Source organism: Sesamum indicum, linkage group LG10 (assembly GCF_000512975.1).
Source record: "Sesamum indicum cultivar Zhongzhi No. 13 linkage group LG10, S_indicum_v1.0, whole genome shotgun sequence".
NCBI classification, from domain to species: domain Eukaryota; kingdom Viridiplantae; phylum Streptophyta; class Magnoliopsida; order Lamiales; family Pedaliaceae; genus Sesamum; species Sesamum indicum.
The window spans coordinates 12,050,444-12,072,499 of record NC_026154.1 but is presented as its reverse complement, the minus strand read 5'-3'; the positions used below and the strand labels follow the sequence as shown (position 1 = coordinate 12,072,499).

Here is a 22,056-nt window from a genome sequence, read left to right as displayed (position 1 = left end):
GTTATTTGCAAGTTGACCCCTAAGGTTAAAAAATATATCATTTAAACATCTAAGTTATTTAAAATTTTACACTTCACCTTGGGTCTTTATAATTGTTGAAATTAATGGACTAATTTCACCAAAATATTATTATATGTTACTCAACTACTTATTATATGATCATTTCAGTTATTTTGTAGTAATAATGATGCTTATGCCCCATAGGGGCCCAACCCAAGAAGAGTGCTAAGGCCCAATAGGTTTTTGAGCGGCCCAAGACGCCCCCAACCCTGGATGAAGTATGGAGGCCTTAGGCATCCCTGATCTAACTTGCGAATGAGATCCAAAAAAGAGGATCGCCCCCCATGGGCCCACATTTGGCAACCCCCACCCGACAGGTGACTAGCATTCCAATTGGCCGCCACATGAGACCACGTCAGCCCTAGAGGGACAATACAGATGAGGGAGGACTCCCTGAAGACTTGGAGCCCTTGGTGGTTAGGGTTCCAAGACGTGTAAGACCCCCTGTTAGTAAGGGGTCTCTGCCAATCAGAAGATATACGATTATGAGTAAGTCTTGCAGAAAATAAAGGTAGATCATGACCTATCTAACCACTCTTATCTCTTACCTTCTGAAAAATAAGGAGAAAGTGCAGACCTCCATCAAGAGGTTTGGTCCCGTAGGTGGGGGACACTCTCTAGACTTTTGAGCATTATTATTAACACAAATCGTAGCACTCTTTCGTGAACGCAACATATTTTCTCTCATAATTTAATCATCATATCTCAATTTATTATTACATTTTATTTTCTACAATTATCTCTTCTTAAATCCAGTATTGCAGATCCCATTTCTTCGGATCTTATACTCGTTGGCGCAGATCCAAAGCGATAGTCCAAGCTTGTTGCACTTGTGCTATCTTTGCAAGCATCAATTGGTGCCGTCTACGGGAACTAGAGTTAAAGACGTGAGTGACAATGGAAGCACCCAATAGCACACCAAGCAAGCAAAAGGTTGTGGATGCCTCTAGTACCACTCAAACACTGCAAGTCGTATCAGGGACGTTCCTAATGCCTGCCAACGGGGCACCAATTCCAGCACCCCCCAGACCTGCAGTGCTAGTGGCTGAACCTTCAGGATGTAGCACCTCATCTGACACTTCCTTAGGGGAGCTATCCTTAACACTCCTAGGAGCCACTCAATGGATGATTACAACGGCCATTTGGGAATAGGTGATAGCGCTGGTTCTCGCTCGTACTGCAACACCCTCTGACGTGGATGCCCTAGATAAAAAAGACGAGAGGGACATCCCGGCTCCTGTGCCCCTGGCGATAGGTGACCAGGGACCCCCCTTGCAAGTCCAGTAGGAGGTCCCTCCTTAATGGTTAGCCCGTCTGGAGTGTCTTCAAAAAGACCTCTGAGACGTCCAATATCATGTTGCAGGAACGCCCTTAGAGGAACAACAAGGCATCCCTTTCACAAAAGCAGTGACGACTAATAAGCTCCCAGCAAATTATCACACCCCAACTATCGTTGAATATGACGGTACTACTGACCCCCAAGAGCATCTCTCGCGCTTTGAGAATGCAACCCTCTTATACTGATATATGGATAGGATCAAATGTTGTGTCTTTGTCACTACTTTCGCCAGGGCGACTCAACAATGGTTCAATCAGTTGCCCGTAGGAGCGATAGGAAGCTTTTAGGAGTTCTAATTTTTCCTGTACCAATTTGCTAGTAGAAGGAAACTTCAAAAGACGAAGCTCAGTCTCTTTGCGGTATGATAGAAAGAGGGTGAACCCTTGAAGGAATACCTGCACAGGTTTAACGCTGCCGCACTGGAAGTGTCCTCTGCAACTCAGGAAGTTAAACCTAGCGCTTTCTCCTAAAGACTTCTGGATGGAGACTTCTTCAAGTCCCTAGCTAAAAAAACCCGTATCCAAGTTCGACGCTTTTCTAGCCCATACTTCAAAATACACCAACTGAGGATGCCCAGGCTACCAAGAGGGAAAGCCATGGGGAGAAAATGAATGAAACTAAAGAAGAGGGTCCCTTCAAGAAGCCCCAAACTAATTTTAGGGATAAAAAACCGTCTTTTCAGAAAGTAAACACTGTATATACCCCGTTGACCCTACCTATTACTCAGGCCCTCATGGCGGTAGAAGGAAAAAGTCTACTGACGCACTCCAAGTCATCAAGGGATGGCCCTCACCATACCAAATTCGATAAATTTTGTCGTTTCCACAATGACTATAGTCACACTATGAATGCTGACACCTAAAGAATAAAATTGAAAGATTTATTAAAAATGGATATCTTCAAGTGTATGTGTGTTGGGAGAAAACCTGAGCAACACGACCATAACAAAAGCAGGAAGCTGATAAACAAAAATTCACCATATTTTAATATCATTTAAAACTAAAATATGAGATATTAACTAATAATTTTATTTATGGTGAATTTTTAATATTTATTTACAAAAAAATTATCAAAACTTACTAAATTATTGAAGATTATTTTTTAAACAATATAAATAAAAATACTATATTTTACTATTATATAAAATTAAAATAAGAGATATATTGACTAATAATTCAAATATATGGTGAATTTTGAATATAAACTTGATATAATATTGAATATGCACTTAAATAATATTTATAGAAAAATAAAATAAAATAAAAAAAGAGTGACCTCGCGAGCCTCATGACATAAACTATATAGCTCGAGCTAGTATACTAGCCGACTCGGATCAACTTGCACCCCTAGCCCTTTGGGATCAAGTGGTAGCACTAGTCCCCGCTCACATAGCAACTCCATCTGACGCGGATGCCCAAAAGAAGAGGGTGAAGGAAGCCTCCCTACCCCTGTACTCCTAGTCACAGGAGGTTAAAGACCTCTCCCGCAAGCATACAAGAGGTTCCGTCCCAATGGCTCAAACGCTTGGAATGTCTATAAAAAGGCTTCCAAGATGTTCAATAGTAGATTGGCTCTTGGAAGAACAACAAGGTGTCCCCTACACTGAAGTGGTAATGGCGGATGAACTCCCCATGAATTATCGCACTCCAGCCATTGCCGAGTACGATGACACCATTGACCCACAGGAACATCTCTTGTGCTTTCAGAATGCAGCCCTGCTGCATTGATACACGGAAGGAACCAAGTGTTGTGTCTTTGTCACCACCTTTATTCGGGCAGCCCAACAATGGTTCAATCAATTGTTGGGGGGCGATAGGAAGTTTTCAAGAGTTTCAATCCCTTTTTCTGCACCATTTTGCTAGTTAGAGGAAGCTTAGTCTTTTTGTTGTACGAGAGAAGGAGGGAGAACCTTTGAAGGAATACCTGCAAAGATTCAATGCAACTACACTAAAGGTGTCTTCCATTACCCAAGAGGTGAAATCTAGCGCTTTCACCCAAGGGCTTTTGGACGGGACTTCTTCAAGTCCATGGCCAAGAAGCCCGTTTTCAAGTTTGACTCTCTCCTAACTCATGCCACAAAATATAATAATATAAGATGCCCAAGTTTCCTAAAGGGAAGCCGTGGAGAGAAGAGGAAGGAAACGAAGGAAGGAGCTCCTCCCAAAATCCCGGAACTGACTTCCGAGACAAAAAGCCACCTTTTCATAAAGTAAATATTGTATATACCCCGCTAACATTCCCTATCATCCAAGTCCTCATGGTGGTAGAAGGAAATGACTACTGGCACGCCCCAAGTTGGTCAAGGATGGAGAAATGAAGGCTCTTCTCCAGATGGGGGATACCCTTGAGCCATGAACTGCTCTTTGCAGGCCAGGAAACTATACTCTAAAAAAGGTCCAGCTATCTTCGCCACGTCCCCGTTGAAGTCCACAAACTTCTTGTACTCTAGGAGATGGCTAGCTCAGTAAGCTTCCAAGTACCTGCTGCCTTATTCGTGTTAGAGAAATCAAGTCTGGCTTGGTCGCTTCCTTCCTAATCGCCTCCGCCAGGCCAATAGTCTCCTTTTGCAGCTTCTTAAAGTCATTTTCGGCCTGTTGATAACGTCCCATAACCTCCTTTTTTGTCATCTTCAATCTGGCGATTTCAGTACCCAACTGCTGCACCTTACTCTCTAGTTTCCGTTTCTAGGCATCCCCTTGAGAGGCAAGAGGGGTCCCTTGAAGACGTGAAAACAACTCCTCGCACAAAGAGGTCACCTGCAACATGAAAAGAAAATCAAGAAATACCCTAAGAAGCAAAAGAAAAAAGAAACCAAAAAGGACAAGAGGATGTATCTTGACCAAGTACATGGATATCATTCTTTGAAGTTCCCCTTAGGACACAGAGGTAAGAAGGCATCAATCCCCCAAAGTAAGCATCCCCCTCATAAATTCAACCACCAAGGGTGAGTCCTTTTCCTTCTCTTGTTCTAGGGATTTATGCATATACAAACCGTCTAAGGAAGCGCGAAAAGATTTCATGGGGAGACCCCCCTCATCTTGAAGAGGAAGATGGTTAGGAAGTAGAAGATCGTGCAGAGCTGGTCGGAAGAGTGCCCAAAAACTCATCTTCGCCTTCTTTGAGAAGACCCCTAGCATTGATGAAGCAGGTAGTTTTCCCTTGGAGTCACTAGAGGCCGGGGTCCCCTAAGAATGCCTGGATGGAGGGTTCCCCGCTGGGCACCCTCCTCAGACGTTTTCGTGCATCAACTTGCTAAACATAATATCCCCCCCCCCCCAAAAAAAGAGTAAGAGTTATAATCGTGCATTAATAAAAATATCAAGAATTAAGAAAAGTATAAAATACCTAGGGACTCCACCCGAGGATTTTTCATGCCAAAGTATCCCAAGAGCCTTTCACAACTGCCAAAAAATAATACCCCCCCCCCCCCAAAAAAAAGAGTAAGAGTTATAATCGTGCATTAATAAAAATATCAAGAATTAAGAAAAGTATAAAATACCTAGGGACTCCACCCGAGGATTTTTCATGCCAAAGTATCCCAAGAGCCTTTCATCAATCAAGGCTTGACAATTATATGGTTTCTCATTCAACTCTTCCAGCAAGGAGGAGAGGGCAACCGTCTTTGCACCTACAGTCATAGCAGGTGGAGGATTATATATCCAACAATGTGGAAAAGTCTAGGGACGAGAGGGCAACACATAGAAAAAACTATTCTTCCAACGTTTTGCAGGGTGGGAACAGGCAAGAAGGACACCCCCCAATGAGGGAAAAAAATGAAAAACACCATTTTCAGTATGCTTAAACTAAAAACATTGGACGAAAGCTTTTACAGTTACAGGGGCACTATGAAAGCTAAATATCACAAAAAAAAAAGCTAGCTAAAACCTAAAAAGATTTGGGGGCTAATTGATTTAAAGACACCTACAAGAAGCGATCGACGTCTGCTTAAAAAAAAGAGATGGGGAATAAAGACCTAACTTTAACCAGGCAGAAAAAAAAAGCTTAAGCAATTTGGGTGTGGGGGAGGGACAATGAGGGTTACTAGTGGCGGAGGGGATATAAATAGTAAATGTCGGAGGGGTATGAAACCCCTTAACCAATTGATGGATGGCGGCGAGTTTGAGATAGGAGGGTTCCCAGTCCGCTGGCGACTGGGACATCTCCCTCTCTTCTTCTCTAGGGGAGGACCCTTCTTCCTCATTACCTCTCTCCTCTTCCAACAAACGACGTGCAGCCACCGCGTCTATTATAGGCTCCATCTCCGACTACCCGTGGGTTCAGACAAGCTATGTCCCATCTTCTTTGAAGTGTTCGCAGAGGATCATCGCCTGGAAAAATCTCCCTCATGAACCTGGCTGACTCGTCGGAAGATGCCATGAATGTTTGAAAAAAAAAGAAGAAAAGCTGTGGAAGAAAGAGTTAAAGGAGAAGGAAGGAACACTTAGAGGCTTAGAGGATAGAAGATCCTTTTTCTTCAAGAACACATTGTTGGAGGAAGAGGTAGAGATGGGAGGTTTTGCCTTGAATTAAGGGAGGGGGTTGAGCCCACGTTCACCTTTGTAAAGGCGAGTCATGATGGTTAGGTATAGCCCTAGCCATAATATCAAGACTGATAAGATGCAAAGTGCGGGGCTCTATGTTACAGAAAAAGGCGGGAAAAGAAAAGAAACAGGGGACGCTTTTGGAGACAATCCTCTTGAGACAATAAAGAGGAGGCTTCCTTGTTTACGAAGGTCTTCTACTCTAAAAAAGAGCCGATAGGCACCCTCCTCCTCCTTAGGGGGGGCGGATAAAATGATGCACATTGTCTCAAGAGGCCCAGCCCAATAGAGCAATAAGGCCTGGGGTCACCCAATATATTTGCCTTAACAGTCCAAGAGATCCCTTAGCCCGAGATAGAAAGCAACGACCTAACGTACCCCTGGACTCGACCCGTAAATGCGACCCGGAAGGATGTCATCCCAAAGGCCCACACTTGGCGATCTCCACGTAGCAGACGACTAGCTTCCCAATCAACTGCCATGACAGATTACGTCAGCCTTGAGGATATAGCTCCCAAAAGGAAGGTCTCCCTATTGTTTTGGACTCCTTGGTGGCTGAGATTCCCTGCCAACAAAGAGTCTCCCTCAACCAAAAGATACTCGATTATGGACGTGTCCAGCAGCAGATAAGGGCGATTTATTGCTTATCTAACCACCATTATCGTTTTCCCAGAAAATAAAGGTAGAAAGATAAACACCCATTAGACTGGGGCACCCCCCTATATATACAAGATTGGTTTTCTGGGCGGGGGTGGTCCTAGGACTTCCTAAGCACTACTATTAACACTTCTGAAGCACCATCTAGTGAATTTGCTCATTTCGCTTATAATTTGATCATCATATCTCAATCTTTTATTACATTTACTTACTTTTTCATTTTATTTCTTCTTAAACCCCGTACTAACTTGGGCGTTGGAGTGTTAACGTGTTGTTTTGTCGGTCCCTTTTCTTAGATTTGCAAACATTCCAGCCCAAGTCCTGAACGATAATCCAAGCCCATTGGATCCATACTATTTTTGCACGCATCAGATAATATAAAAATAACAATGATAAAAATAAATAATTATGAAAGAGAATATTTAGATATCTAAGAACAATATTTTTTGTGAAATACTTCAGTTAAATAAGAATTTTATAATAAAACTATCATATTTCAACTACAATAGGTGGTTAAATTCATATTTTGTGGAAATAAGGAAAAGTGTCTGTGTTCGATGTTTTGAAATTTGCGTGAAAAATGACAAAAAACGGAGAAATATTTAAAGAACAATTTGTGTGTGAATTTTGATATATATATATTTTTTTGTTATTCTGTTATGCACAAGTTGTATAATTTGGCCGGAGTTGAATCGAGGGTGTAATTTGCTAAAGCTTTTAAAGGTTAGGGTGCAAAGTATGAGTTTTTGTTTCCAAGGGCCTAAACTGAAAAAAATATAAAGTTTTGGGTGCACTTTGCAAATGATTTTGAAATTTAGGGTGCAAAGTGTGTTTTTTCTCTTTTTGAGGGGCAAAACTGCTAAAGTAACAAAGTTTTGGGGTGCAATCCGTGCTTAAGGGTTTAAGCTCTATAGCAGACTCGCGCACCTTTCCTTCCCTATGTTGGCATGGCGGGCTTTTAGTTTCTGTCGTTCCTCCCCAAAGAAGAATGGCACTTTCTCATTTACTTCTGAGGCGCTTCAACTGTTCCCGGCCCCTCTCCCTTTATTGCCTTGCAAAAGTTCCAAATACAGCAGGCTTCTCCTCGCTCTCCCCTGCAGCCGAATCCAGTGACCAATCTCCTTCCATCCCCAAACCCACTTCTCTATCCGCTCGCATGAGCTTTATTTTCGAACAAATCGATGAAATTGACAAGAAACGCGAAGAAAAAGACCAAACCCTCCAGCGAATCCGCGCCTGGCGGGAATCCAAGAAACAACAGAATGGTCCCAGTTCAGGACCGGCGCAAACGCCGCCGGAGCGCGACTCGATGGAGGATTTAAAGTCAGAGTTAGTGAAAAGTGAAGCATTTTTGGTGAATAATGATGTGAAGAAGGAGGTGGAGTTGGTGCACCCGTGGCCGGAATGGATAGAGTTGATGGAGAGGCTGGTGCAGCAGAATTACTTTGACCACAGGAGGAAGGACGAAGATGGTATGATGGAAGGCCTTGGTTTTGATTTATCCGGGGCTGCCACTGAGGATCATAAAGGGCTCGATTTTACGCGGGATTTCAAGACTGTGCAGGCTGCTGTAATCAATTTTGGTCGTGATCGTTTTGATATCTTGAGGTTTTCTTTGAATATGTAGTATGTTATGATGCTTTTCGCATATATTTGTGTCTATATCATTCTTTGAAATTGAGTCATTTGGCACAGATGAATATTGATTAGGGTGAGAACATGGCATTTGATCAAATGCCCTATGATACATACAAAATGCAAAACCTTTAATGATGGTATTGTTGAAGCTTATGTGCTGTTTATATATATTTTTTTTTCTATTTTCCTAGTTTCTGGTCTTTGACAACTTTGAATGTAAATCTAGTATAACAACTGTTGAAGAGAGCATCCTCGAATGCAGATGCTTGGATTTATCTCAATTAAATTCTTTATACTCTTTGAAAGCTTTTTACTTTAAATGGGAGTGTAAACTTGTTTAGCTACTAAATTTTTCCTAATCTTAATTCTCTTCTTTTGAGTATGAGAGATCCCCCCCCTTCCCCCGGAGTAATTAAATAATCAATATGCTTACTGCCATTATCTGGTTTGTGTTTCCATTTCTGGGGATGGGAGACACAACATATGATTTTAATGCTTGCTCACCTAGTGTAGGACAGAGTGGAGAAGAACATTCAAATTTTTGTCCTTGTGCCATACAATCTGTATCAATATAGGTCATCTGCTATAGCATTTTCTCAATTATAATGCAGTACATCCACCTGAAATGAACACTAAGTAATTAATGTATACACGTAAATTTCCTAGTCGGTTTGCACTTTTTTCATCTGTTTTTGCTTGCTTGGTGCGGATGGAGGTTGGGATGGATTTATTTTAATGCTTCCTTTGCTTTTTGGTGCATTTGTTGCTTTCATTTTCATAAATGCCCACTTTAGTTCTTTTAGGGACTTTCTTAGGGTAAATTTATTACAGGTCATTGTCGAGACAGGATCTTCAAATATTGGTTGGTTATGGATGCCCTAGTGCGGACAAGAAGGTGGTCTTTTCCAGCAAATTGTTGAGGAAACATGTCCATCTGGACGAAGGAGATGTAAGCTTAAAGTACCATGATTATTTGTATGATATTTTTCTATTATTGGGTAAAAGACATACCTTTATTATATATTATTTGTAAATAGACTTCACGATTGTAAGATTAACAGAAAGGACATAATTTTTGCAGAACAATAGTAAAGGATTCTGAAGTAAAATTCAGATAAATTCTGTTAGTTAGAGTAGTTCCTTTCAGGAAAGTAGTCTTGTGTTGCTCTGTGTTCTATTTGTTCAATAACTGGTAGAAAGAATGTAGGTATTAGTTTCCACGTTGTAGCAGTAGTAGGAAAAAGGATGAGATGCAGTCAGAGGGGACTTTCCTTTTACTGAATACTTCGTGTTTGTCTTAGGACCTCTTCAATTTAGACTTGAAATTGTTTCCTTATTTGCATTACCACTATGCTTGGCTCTGATCTGAAAAAAACAGTCAATTTGGTGGTGAGAACCCCATGTGTGGTTATAATTTAGACAAGATAACAATCTAAAGCGTGAGTTCTTAGGACTTCCTCTCACTCTGTAATTAAGGTCTGATATAAACTTTTTTTATTCATTGACATGATCCACATAGATACGACCTCTTCTCCAGCAACAAGTCCCTGAAATATATTATCTCAAAATGAGAGGAGGCCAGATTACTCAGTTGATTATGTTTTCTCAATTATGTTGTCTGTGGTTGTTCCTTAAAGATTCCATTTTATTTGATCGTGTGGGTAAACATTCCCAATTATAGATCAGGATAGTATCTTTGTATGGAGATATTGGAAGGAAAACCGAGAAGATGGATATATAATTATGGATGTGGACTTCTGGTTGGGACTTCTGTTAACAGATATGCATATTGCGATGGCATAACCATTTGGTTGGGACACGTGCACATGGACTTAACAATAAGATGAGGAAAATAAGTTCAATTTATATAGCATTTTTACCCAGTCTACAGCTGTATTAGCTGTTGATAACCATCCATATAACCATGTGAGTTTCATAACAAGGTCAAATGTTCTAAAACCTCAAGAATTACAAAACACTGAATGTGGATTCTGGTGCCTATTGTTGACCTGTTCGAAGTATGTCTGCACATCTGCCTGCTGTTGAATGTTGATTATAGTATTAGAAAAATATGAATTAAATACAGACTCCATGGGAGTGGCCCTAATCTAATAATCATGTCTTTGTGTGAATGGGTGTTTAAGTCACATGTGTTTTTGAATTTGTTAAGGATTGTAACTTCATAATGGATGTATTTCCCTACCTTTTAGGAAGAAATGTGAATATTTTTATATTTGAAACTTTTAAAAAAGTTGCAGTAGTTTTCAAATATTTTTACTGATCAATGTGTGAAATAAGAGTTAGTTATTTGAAGAAACCACGTGTTGATTAGAAAGGGGTATCTCAAAGTCTATAGAAACCCCATATTAATGCCATAAAAATTGATTCAAACACACACCATGATCTCTTCTTGCAGTAACATCTGTTCCCGGAAAAATCATGGAGGTCTTGAAAGTTGTTATTGATATTCCTCCGTTGTTTTTATCATATCTTTAGAAGTAATGTTCCACAAAACCCAGCAGTGTATTAGTAGTAGGAAAATGAAACAGTTTTTCAAAACCACATTGAATTTTGCCATTTTAATATTTCAGTTACAAAATTCCCCAACAGTATTTTCATGTATCAGGTTTGTAGTTCCTGCAGCTTGAGGGGCTCTTGTGAAAAAGCATATCTGCTCACAAATAAAGAGGATGAAGCACGGACAATTGATGTCATGCGTATTCTACTTGCTTATGGTTTTGATCCGATTGATGGATCAGTTGTAAACAAATCCCTTTTAAAATTGAAAACTGTGAAAACTGTTGTTCGGAAATTGCTTCATGAGGTAGTCAAGCTAAGTGCAGTTCCAATAGATCCGAATCTTCCCCCTCCTGTTATCAAAAGGCCTCCACCGAAGGTAAAGCAACCACCTCCCCCTCCCAAGAAAAGAGTTGGACGGGATGACATCGAAATGAAAAAGGGCGATTGGCTCTGTCCCAAGTATGTTTGTCAACTGTTTGTTCTATTTACTTGTGAATTGTATTATTTATCCAAATTTTTGCACAGCCTTACTTTGTATCTATTGTTACATTTATATATCTCTTTCACATGAGTGCTGCATATTCCATCATAATTATCTACTATATACCTTGAAATATCAGCCTTCAAGTAAGGAGCTCAGGTGCTGCCCGTACATGTAATACATAAGCAAACAAAACTAAAGAATCTTGTAATATAATCTGTATGAAACATTGTACTATCTGATCCGGCTTAAAGTTAATTCGTTCATATTACATACAACTTGAGTTCTTTAACTATTTTAATAATGTTAGATAAATTAATCATAGATTTCTTCAGCACAGAAGGTTGCCAGAGAACTATGGTGTAATTTAGAAGAGCTTATTTCCAGCACCGGCCATGCTTTTTCTGCAGCCTGTCCGTTGCTGGAATTAGCTATGTATAAGTAATAACAGCTAGGATCACCATTTAGAGCGAAATGGAAACTCTTTATTTGCTGGTTCTTCTGCACTTTTGTTAACTTATTTTGAAAACAACTCTGCTCTTTGCTCTTGCTAATATGTATTATTTTCTCAGGTGTGACTTCATGAACTTTGCAAAAAATACTGTGTGCCTGCAGTGTGACGCTAAGCGTCCAAAGCGCCAGTTGCTTCCAGGAGAATGGGAATGCCCCCAGTATGTTACTATCTTTGTGTTTGTGCATGTGTGCCTTTTCTGTCTTCCAACTGCATATTGCTCTGATTAGAACCTTCTAGAAAATTTAAGGCCTTGATAGTGTTGGCCTCAATGCTTTTTTCGACTACGCTACAGGGGAGCAGTAAAACCAATTGCTTCTGAACTGGAGCAGTGTCTCATTTCTTTCCTTTAAAGTAAAATGTTGCTTTTACTGTCAAAGCTTTATTTTGCTGGGGTTTGATGTATTAATTTATTTGATGCTTGTATAGGTGCAATTTCTTAAACTACAGGAGAAACACAGTATGTTTCCACTGTGAACATAAGCGTCCACCTGATACATATACTGAGAGTCAATTTCCAGAGAAGCAACGTGGTCCCAAGATCAGGATAGAAAAGATCTCTGATAGGAAAGATGTTTCTAATGCATGGAATTTTGATTTTGATGACAATGAATCTGATGGAGCAGATGTTGCTGCCTTTGAGTATGCAGATTCTCAGAAACTAGATAAAGATTTTCCACTCAACAAGCATGCTTTTCATGAAAATTCTAGAGGACACGAAGATGGTTTTGAAAGGAGCAGCAGATCTCCGAAGTTCGAACGGGAGTATTCTGATTCTGGTCCCATGAGAAACGGTGTAGGATTCAATGATTTTGATGAAGAAGAAGATGATGATGTTCATAGTTATGAAATGGTTAGCCAAAATGAAGTGCCTGAAACTTCTCAAATAGATTTCTCAGAGCTTGAAGTGGACTCAGAATCTGAAGATACAGAAAGCACTGAAGGTAATTGGCATGCTCGTGGCAAAACTAAATTACCAACACGTGGCCAGAAACAAAAGAATCGCAAAGCATTTGCTGAAGATGTTGAACTAGACTTTGATACTGATGATGACCTTCCAATTCATCCGAAATGGAAATCGAGTCATGTTGCTAACCAAAAACAGCAAACCAGAGATAGAGATGCCATGACTTTTGGTTCAGATGATGATGATCTTGGGTCCAGCTCTGGCTCTGACGACGAATCTTTCAGATCCAAGAAGAAAGGAAATAGAAGGGGCTCTAATGGAATGGACCGCAGTAAACGGAGGTCCAGCTTTAAGGATGAGTCTCTTTCTGAAGCAGATTCTGATGATGATCTAAGTTTTCATAGTGATAGACGAAGAGATAGAGCAGGCCTAAATCGTCCCGGAAAAGCATCCAGGGGCATTAGCGGCAAGATAGCTGGCAAGAAAAGCTCTGCGAACAAAGGTTTTAGTAGATCTTCAGGACCAAAGCGAACTAATAGAGATTTTCAAGAGAATTCCTATAGCCGGCAAGCAAAGACTTCTAGAGACCGTAACATGTCAGAATTTCCAGATTATAGACGAGGTGGGTCATCCGACAAGCAGGGAAGAAGATCAAACAATTTTGGTAATCAATCTGACAGTTATTTGGATGACGAAAGATACCGGAGACCAAGGATAAACGTGCGATGAGTCGCAGCAGTTCTGCTTCATGTGAGTCGAACGAAGTCTAACATGTCGCAAATCATGTTTATGAAAGCAGCCGGCCTTTAAATGTCTTTGTATGACGATGATACTGATGTATTTTTCTACTGGCATCTAAATCTGGCATTGCAGACTACTGGTTGGCTACTTAAATATGTTCTGCAACTCTGTTACTTTGGATGTCTGCTAAGTGCTAATCCAAATATGCTCCTTGTTCTTCAGAGTTATTCACTTCCCCTGGGGGAGGACTGATTGCAGAGGAACTGCATAACTTGTCGCCTGCAGGATTCAAGTGACTGACCGAGGATGTTCCTGTTTTCTGATGTAAACGATTTATGAACTAATCCTTGGATGCAGAAACAATCAGATATAAGTTCCTGTTTTCTTACGGACAAAGACAACCAGTAAATTGTCAAGTTCACATTCTTTAATTTGGATGTTGTTTATGGTTAAAGGTAATTTCTTGTATGTAATTTATACATATTAAACGACTATCTCAGCAAAAAAACTTGAACTATTACACAGGAGAATCATTTAATATTAATATTTTAACAATTTTTGCCATCCCATTCCCTTCTTCCAGCAATCTCAACTTTTCTTCCATGAGAAAATTGCACTTTAGTACCACAATACGGTCACTTTGCAATCTTAATACCATGTTTTTCCTAGTGATCAAGTCTGGTACTATATAAATGGGGTTATTTGCATATTACACATTGTCGTTCGTTTTTTAATCGAATGGTTACTTACAATGCCCGTGGCCGTTAAATATGAAGCAATTAATTTTATTTTGATACCATACTACAGAGCTCTTTGCATGGTTGGTACCGTATTTTTTAGTTGATATAAAATGATACCATATGAACAGGGTAGAATAGTTTGGTGTGGGCTGTCTGAACTCATTGTTCATAATTTAATTATCTATACTTTTATGTATCTATATATCTAGAAATGTATGAACGAACTTAAAAGTTTATTTCTTTTTTTTTTTTTTTCGATTCAACTAAATAATCCTATAAAATTATTTTACTAGATATAAAAACGTAAAAAAATATACTAATTAAATTTCTATTAATTGCTTTTACATTACATTTATTTATTCTCATTAATTACTTTTCACATTATCTATGTTTGTTCCTATTAATTATTTTTCATATTATACTTATCTAATCATATTAATTTATTTTTTATATTATATTAATAATAATCATACTTACAAGATAAAAAATACTCTTATGATAAAGAACAAAATGGCTAAAACAATTCAAGAACATTCAAAGGATTTGATGCCTTGAGAATTTCTTAGCATAGATATAAATGAGAATTAGTTAGATAATTTCATGTCAATTAAAATAAGTTGAAAAACAAAAAAGAAAATTAAATGGTAAATGAGAATGAGTTAAATCATTTTTCCTATAAAGTAAATACTTTTTGCAGTAAGATAGACTAAACAGTAATTTGAATATTTGAGGTATGACTATTATTTGTTATACGATTTATTATTCGTCTATGATTTAATCTTTTCAATAATATACGATAAAAATTATTCTTTATAAAAATATACAAATATGTAAAAAAATACTCTTAAACCATCACTACATATACCCGTTTTCTGCAAAAAGAAAAGAAAAAAAAAGGGCATGCAACTATACATAAAACATTATCTATTCTATTATAAAAGGTGTGAATCGTTCAAAAAGTCATTTGAATTTTTTATATTACATATTATAGTTTTATTAATATAGTTACTAATAAGATTGTAATAGGTATAATTATAAAAATAACTATTAATTAGGTCATTTAGTAAGTTATTTATATATAACAACGATTAATTTGGTACCTACTAGAAACTAATAAACCACAATTGATCAATCATACGTTGGATGCGTGGGAGGGGCGCCCGCGTCGCCCTCGCTAGAGATTGTTGCCTGTTGGGCGACGGCCGGGTGAGGAGGGCGCGCAGAAGACGTTGCCGCCGCTGTTTTTTTTTTTTCCAAATATATAATTTTTAATTAATTTAATTAAAGTTATATTGTATTATATAAATAATTAAATAATTACTAATATAAAATAATATTTTATTATTAATAAATATATAATATTATATATTAAATATGAGAGAATGGAAAAAATATAAAAAAAAGGTATTTTTATAGCAAATCCGCAGTAAAAAGTGCATGTAGGTCAATTTCTGTACGGAGGGGGTTTTTTGAACTTTATATTATATCACAGGGGGATATTTAATACTTTAATTTTTATAGGAGTTTTTTTACACATTCCTATTATCATAGGGGTCTCTGGATTTTTTCCTAAATTTATCTAATGTCTTTTGAGAGTCATATACACTAATTTTCTTAGAAAAAATAATTACTTAATATTAAGCTAAAGCCTCTGCAAAAGGCAACATTGAATTGTAGAAATAGATTTTGATAAAAAAAAATTAGTGTTTTAGTTACTAATTAAAGTATATTAATTACCATAAACACATATGTTTTAATTTGTTAATTGAAGTTAAAATATTTTCATGATAAGTACACAAAAGCTATGACTTAGTATATTTTGCATAATTGAAGCAAATTTTACTTTTCAATTAATTTTTTTTTACTTAGTGTATGTTTATTTTAACTAAATATGATAAATTATTATAGAATTTTCCTTTTAATAATATATTATTTGGTATAGTTTAAAGAATTAAAGTTACAAAATTAAATTGCTTGAAATCTTCGAGGATAGAAAATGCCACTCTCCTAAATTATAGGACTAAAATAGCATTTTTCCCTCATGACATCACATCCGAGAAAAATATGATTTTTGTTATTGCTAATTACCATAGTCAAAAATAATTTTAATTTTGATCCTGGAACTATATGTCGTTAGTATTTTTAGTCTTGTAACTTACTCAATCTATATATTTAGTCATTTTTTGACAAATTTATTAGTCCTGAATAACTCAAATTTGATTAGTTTTTTGTACATTTTGACAATTATGATTCTAACTTATAGTTACAGGACAAAAAATAAAATATGTTCTAGTGCAAAGAGCACCAAAATTATGAATATAAGACTGAATTTGCCGAAAAGAATCAAATATGAGATGCTGAGAATTAGATTCGTCAGAAAAAAAACTAAATACATAAATAAAATAAGTTTTAGGACCAAAACTACTGATAACCAATAATTACAGGATAAAAAATATAATTTTGGCAATAAAGATTCATGGCTAAAACTAATTAATCACTTTTTCATATATAGTAGATACTAATAAAATGGTTGTAAATATTTTGGTCAAAATTAAAAGCATGATAAATATTAATTAATTTTAATCAAAACTTTGTTTAAAATCTATTCTGATTCTTAAGTTATTTCTATCTTACATAGGAAATAATTCTATTTAAAGAAAATGTATGGAATAATCTATTATTATCACTACTATCTACACTTTTTATATAGGGTGATTTTGCAAAAAAATTTATTTTTAAAGAAGTGATTTTTGTAGAGAAAGTTGAGAGTTGCAGCAGAAAAAAAACGTTAGTATTGTTCGTAAAAAAAACAAAAAATGAATAGCAGATATAAGTTAAATTAGATAGTGTTTGGTAAAAGTCACTTCTAAAATAAAGTTAAGTGATTAAAGATCGTTTAATCCCTATTTAAAAGATACTCTTTTTTGCTTATTATTCCACTTATTGTTTGTCAATAATAATTATTTTTTTATAAAAAATAATAAATTTTATTTTGATTACTATATTTCATATTTATTTTTTTAAAAATATTAAAAAGTATATATTTAAGTAATAAAATTGTTGATTAACTTGCATGATTGCCAAAAATATATATATATATATACATATATATTATTAATTAATCAAATGATAATATGTGGACCGAATCATATAATTAGATGACATAGCAAATATATATAAAAAACTTAAAATATCAAATATGTGAATATCATTTTTTTAATGTTTTCAATTCTTTTGGATATAAAAAACTTAAAATATCAAATATATAAATATCATTTTTTTGGTGTTTTCAATTCTTTTGGTATGTCATTTTTATTTTAAAATTATTTTATGAATCTTAACTAATTTTTCACTGTCTTCTCAACTCCTGCATCATTTTTCAACTTTCTCATATATTCGTTTATCCACTTAAAATACTAGTTAATTTTTAAAATTTCAAAATATTTTTTTAGATAAAATTTAAAATCAATTATATATACACACATTTGAGTGTGTCATATATATATTAGTTATTATTAATTTTTGGTGACTCAAGCAACTACTTATATATATTGTTTCTAATTAAATATATTAAAACGATAGCTTCATTCCATTTTGGGAGATGCCAAAGCTTAATTTATCTCATTTTTCCCTTATTAAAACGAGATGCCAAATGATATGCCCCATAATTATATTTTTTAGTATTTAATATATATATATATATATATATATATATATATATATATATATATATATATATATATATATATATATATATATAAATTATATTTTTTAGTATTTAATATATATATATATATATATATATATATAGAAATTTTCTATTTCCACATCCCAATTGAAGAATGAAAAGAAAAGCAGTACAATAGTTCATCATTAATATGTAGAACGAGTTATACTAAAATCTCCCAGCACTACCTGACCTCATTTCTCCATCCTAGAATGGTTTTGTGCTTAGCAGATTCATTGCTTCTTGTACAAGACATGATACATTATTTTTGACATGAGACGTAGGAAAGAGAATTTTATCTAAAATTTGGATATGTCTAAGGTTTATAACAGGGTCGACTGGAAATTTCTTTACGTGATTCTTGAAAAGATGGATTTCCCCTTCAGATTTATTGCTCTCATCAAGCATGCTATTGAACACTGCTGATTTACCATTATGGTTAATCGAGAGCCATCTGGCTTCTTTAAATCATCACAAGGCCTCAAACAAAGTGGCCTAATATCTCCTGCATTATTCATCCTTGCTGCAGAGACTCTATTCAGAGGACTTAACCACTTTTTCTCACAGAACCTTGATATGTTCTATCAAACGGGTTGTAAAACTAGAGTGACTTACCTGACCTATATGGATGACATCATTATTTTCACCAAATGTAAGGAACAATCTCTGAGCAAACTGATGCAATTCCTGGATCTCTATGAGGATCAATCAGGCCAAAAAATTAATCACTCCAAGAGCTTCTTTATCCCTGGTAAGAAGGCCAATCTCATTGCCCACAAAATGAAATCCATTATAGGTTTCAACATCAAAAGTCTTCCTGTCACCTATCTTGGAGCTCCCCTACATAAGGGACATAAGAAGAAAATTCTATTTAAACCCCTTATTAATAAAATTAGAAATAGGATCAGTGGATGAGAGCATAAACATCTTTCACAAGGAGGTAGGCTTCAACTTATTAAAAGTATTCTATCTTTTATGCCTATCTACCTTCTTCAAATATTGAGTCCTCCAGCTGGCACTCAACAAAAAATTGGACAACTTTTTGCCAAATTCCTTTAGGGATCCACTATTGATCACAAGAAAATTCGTTGAACTATTGGGCATCCATTTTCTATCCTTATGAAGCGGGCGGTTTGGTATCAGAAACATCAGGAAAACTGTCACAACGTTCTCGCATAAACTCTGGTGGAAACTAAGATAAAAAATTTCCTTATGGGTTAGCTTTACTATCAGTAGATATTGCAAAAAGTCCACACCTACCTCTGTTAAAGCTAAACAAAAGGACTGTAACATTTGGAAAAGAATTTATAGCATTAAATCAGTCTCTCAAGAGAACACCTTTTGGAGCCTTGGAGATGGCAATATCTCTTTCTGGTATGATGGTTGGCTCCCTGTAGGCATTACCATTCCCTTACACACCCTAACAGAGCCTCAAATGCCCTGGTCAAAAACTTCTGGACCAACCATTCATGGAATATTGGTAAACTGAAAGAAGTTGTTCCTCAGCATATCTGGAGCTTATTTTGCCGATCCCCATTAATCCTCAGTATTAAGATCTCATGCATTAAAAACCATCTCCCCACAGTTCCTTTTCTACAAAATCAACTTGGGAGATTACTAGAGATCACAAACCTTTACTAACCATCTTAAAAAATCTATGGTCCCCATTTGTTAGGCCTATCATCTCTATTTTCATTTGGAAAGTCCTTCATAACTAGATACTGGTCGATAACAGGTTTAAACAAAAGAGCATTCCTTTGGCCTCTAGATGTGCTTGTTGCTTGAAGGAGGAGGAGATTATCCCTCACATTTTCTTTCATAACAAGCTTTCTCTTAAAGTCTGGAGCTTCAACTCAATATTCTAGTTACGAATAATTTTTTCATGATCCTTCAAATCTGGAAAAGAAACATCTTTAATCAGCCTCACATCAGAGATATTCTTTCCCCACTGATCATGTGGAACACTTGGATTTGTAGGAATGCTACCATATTTGAGGGGACTCCTTTCAAAGCTAATCGTATTATTTTACATACCCTCAATTATCTTTATCTTTTGGGTAAAGCCAATCTTATGAGAGCTATACACTGGAAAGGGGACATACCTGTTGCATCTCTTCTTAAAATTCCTCCCACCCCCCCATAAGATACCATCCAGATTCTCTATCATTAAGTGGATTAAGCCAGATAGGGGATGATTCAAATCGAACACGGATGGTGCCTTAAAAGGAAATCTAGGCATTGTAGAGGCAGGTGGTATCATTAGAAATCATCTTGGTCAGACTGCCCTTGCATTTCAGGAACATCTTGGCCTCATCTCCAACACAGAAGCATAATTGAAAGCTATCTATAGAGGTGTTAAATGTGCATTGAGAGCAGCATTAGGAAAATTTAGGTGGAAACAGATGCCAATGTCGCCTTCAAACTCATTTCCTCTCACCCCCAAGGGACTTGGCACCTTCAGAATCTGCTGCAACAAAATAGAAATCTTTTATTCCAAACTGAGTTCAAGATATCACACATCTTTAGAGAGGGTAACCAAGTGGCTTATTATTTTGCTAACAAGCATGTTTCAATCAACATCTCACCATTCTATCCCCTGATGACATCACAGGTATTTTTAAAGGTTTGATTAGACTTGACGCTTGCTCCTTCCTTGCTCTTAGAATCAGAAGTACTAATACCTCTAATTTCAGTTAAAACGCTTTTCATGAAATTAGGGGCACTTCATTATTGATTGGTTCTTTGCTGATACTTGTTGTCTTGTCTGGGCCTTTTTTGTGTTGTTTATGTGCTTTTACCTAAATAGATTCCTTTGAGGTTACTTATTTCATATGGTTGATGTTGTGGGGAATGGTTCCCTCTATTTTTGTCTGGATATCTTCTGGTTTTGTCACTTCATGCTGTGTTCATTTATTTGGCCGTTTGTTGTTGTAGTCAACAGGTTTTTTTTTTTTGTAGGTTTTGTGAACCCCTTTCGCCGGTTCAACGGCTTCCAGCCATACAGACAACATCTTCACGCTCATAATAATATTTTTTTTTATTTATCCCTTTGGAACATTAGATACATTTTGGCTTGGAGTCTTCTGTACAGATTTTATTTGCAGGTGCTGTGCAATTCACGATGTGGTGGGATAACAATAACTTTTTGACTCGTCACAATTTTTTCATTACACCTGTTAGTGTCTTTTGCTATAAGTGAGTAGTACTCCTTGTTTACGGTTTTTACTATACCTATTATAAAGGAATAATACTCCTTATTTACGTTTTTCAGTGCTATATTTGTAAGGGAATACTATTTGTTTATGACTTTTCTAGAAATTCTAAGGAAGTAGCTTTTCCACTATAAGTATTTTTGAACAATTTAATATAGAAGGACTAGGGACTCCCCACCTCTAAGTGGTTTTTTTTTTTAAAAAAAAATGTAGAATGTAATTAGCTACATGCACTTGATCGTACCGATCATATTAAGTTGAAAGGCAAAAAATCAATAAATAATTGTGACAATTTATGTGGCGTTTGCAAGTGCTTAATTTCTGCAGAACCTGCATATGAAGACTTTTTTTGTTACAAATGAGATTTGAACCCAAAACTTTTTATTTGGCTAATATTGTGTTACACATTAATAAATAATGTCATAAGTATCAATAATATAAATTCCATGCAAAGTAGGGACTTCGTTGTTAATTGACGTACGTCAGCTAGGAATTTAGCAAAAAAAAGTATTTATCTTATATTTAGCTGATCGTACTACAAGAAATACAATACTTAATCATAGTTAACTGTCATAGTTAATAGTAAATAGTCGTAGTAAATAGTCATTGACCACAACCATGCACCGGTTGTTTGTCGTGATTTTTGTGAGGATGACTAAAATACTTGCCATGGCTCAAAATCATGACAAATATTTTTACTATGGATCTTAGCTATAGCAAACAATTTTTTATAGTGGAAAAACTATTTTTTACATCGATTTTATTTGACTGTAATTAATAATATTTATTTATCACGATTTTGTAGTTATATCCATTAATATTATAACCAATAGTATTTTTTTTCTAGTATTTTTCATCTTTGCATCGAATTCTTTTATTATTAATTTTCCTAGAAATTGATTTTCTATTGTTGATTTGCTAGAAATTTTATTGTCAAATTTGGTGTTGAAATTTTCAGGGAACTTTTGGAAAAGAAATTCTG

General features: G+C 36.2%; 1 protein-coding gene across 1 annotated transcript; it reads left to right on the top strand.

The window, feature by feature from the left end:
- LOC105172367 (zinc finger protein VAR3, chloroplastic) lies at nucleotides 7,509-13,886 on the top strand. Its single transcript, XM_011093758.2, has 5 exons — nucleotides 7,509-8,205; nucleotides 9,067-9,184; nucleotides 10,862-11,214; nucleotides 11,809-11,907; nucleotides 12,177-13,886. The coding sequence occupies exons 1-5, from the start codon at nucleotides 7,586-7,588 to the stop codon at nucleotides 13,381-13,383; spliced, it is 2,397 nt and encodes a 798-aa protein (XP_011092060.1). The 5' UTR covers nucleotides 7,509-7,585; the 3' UTR covers nucleotides 13,384-13,886.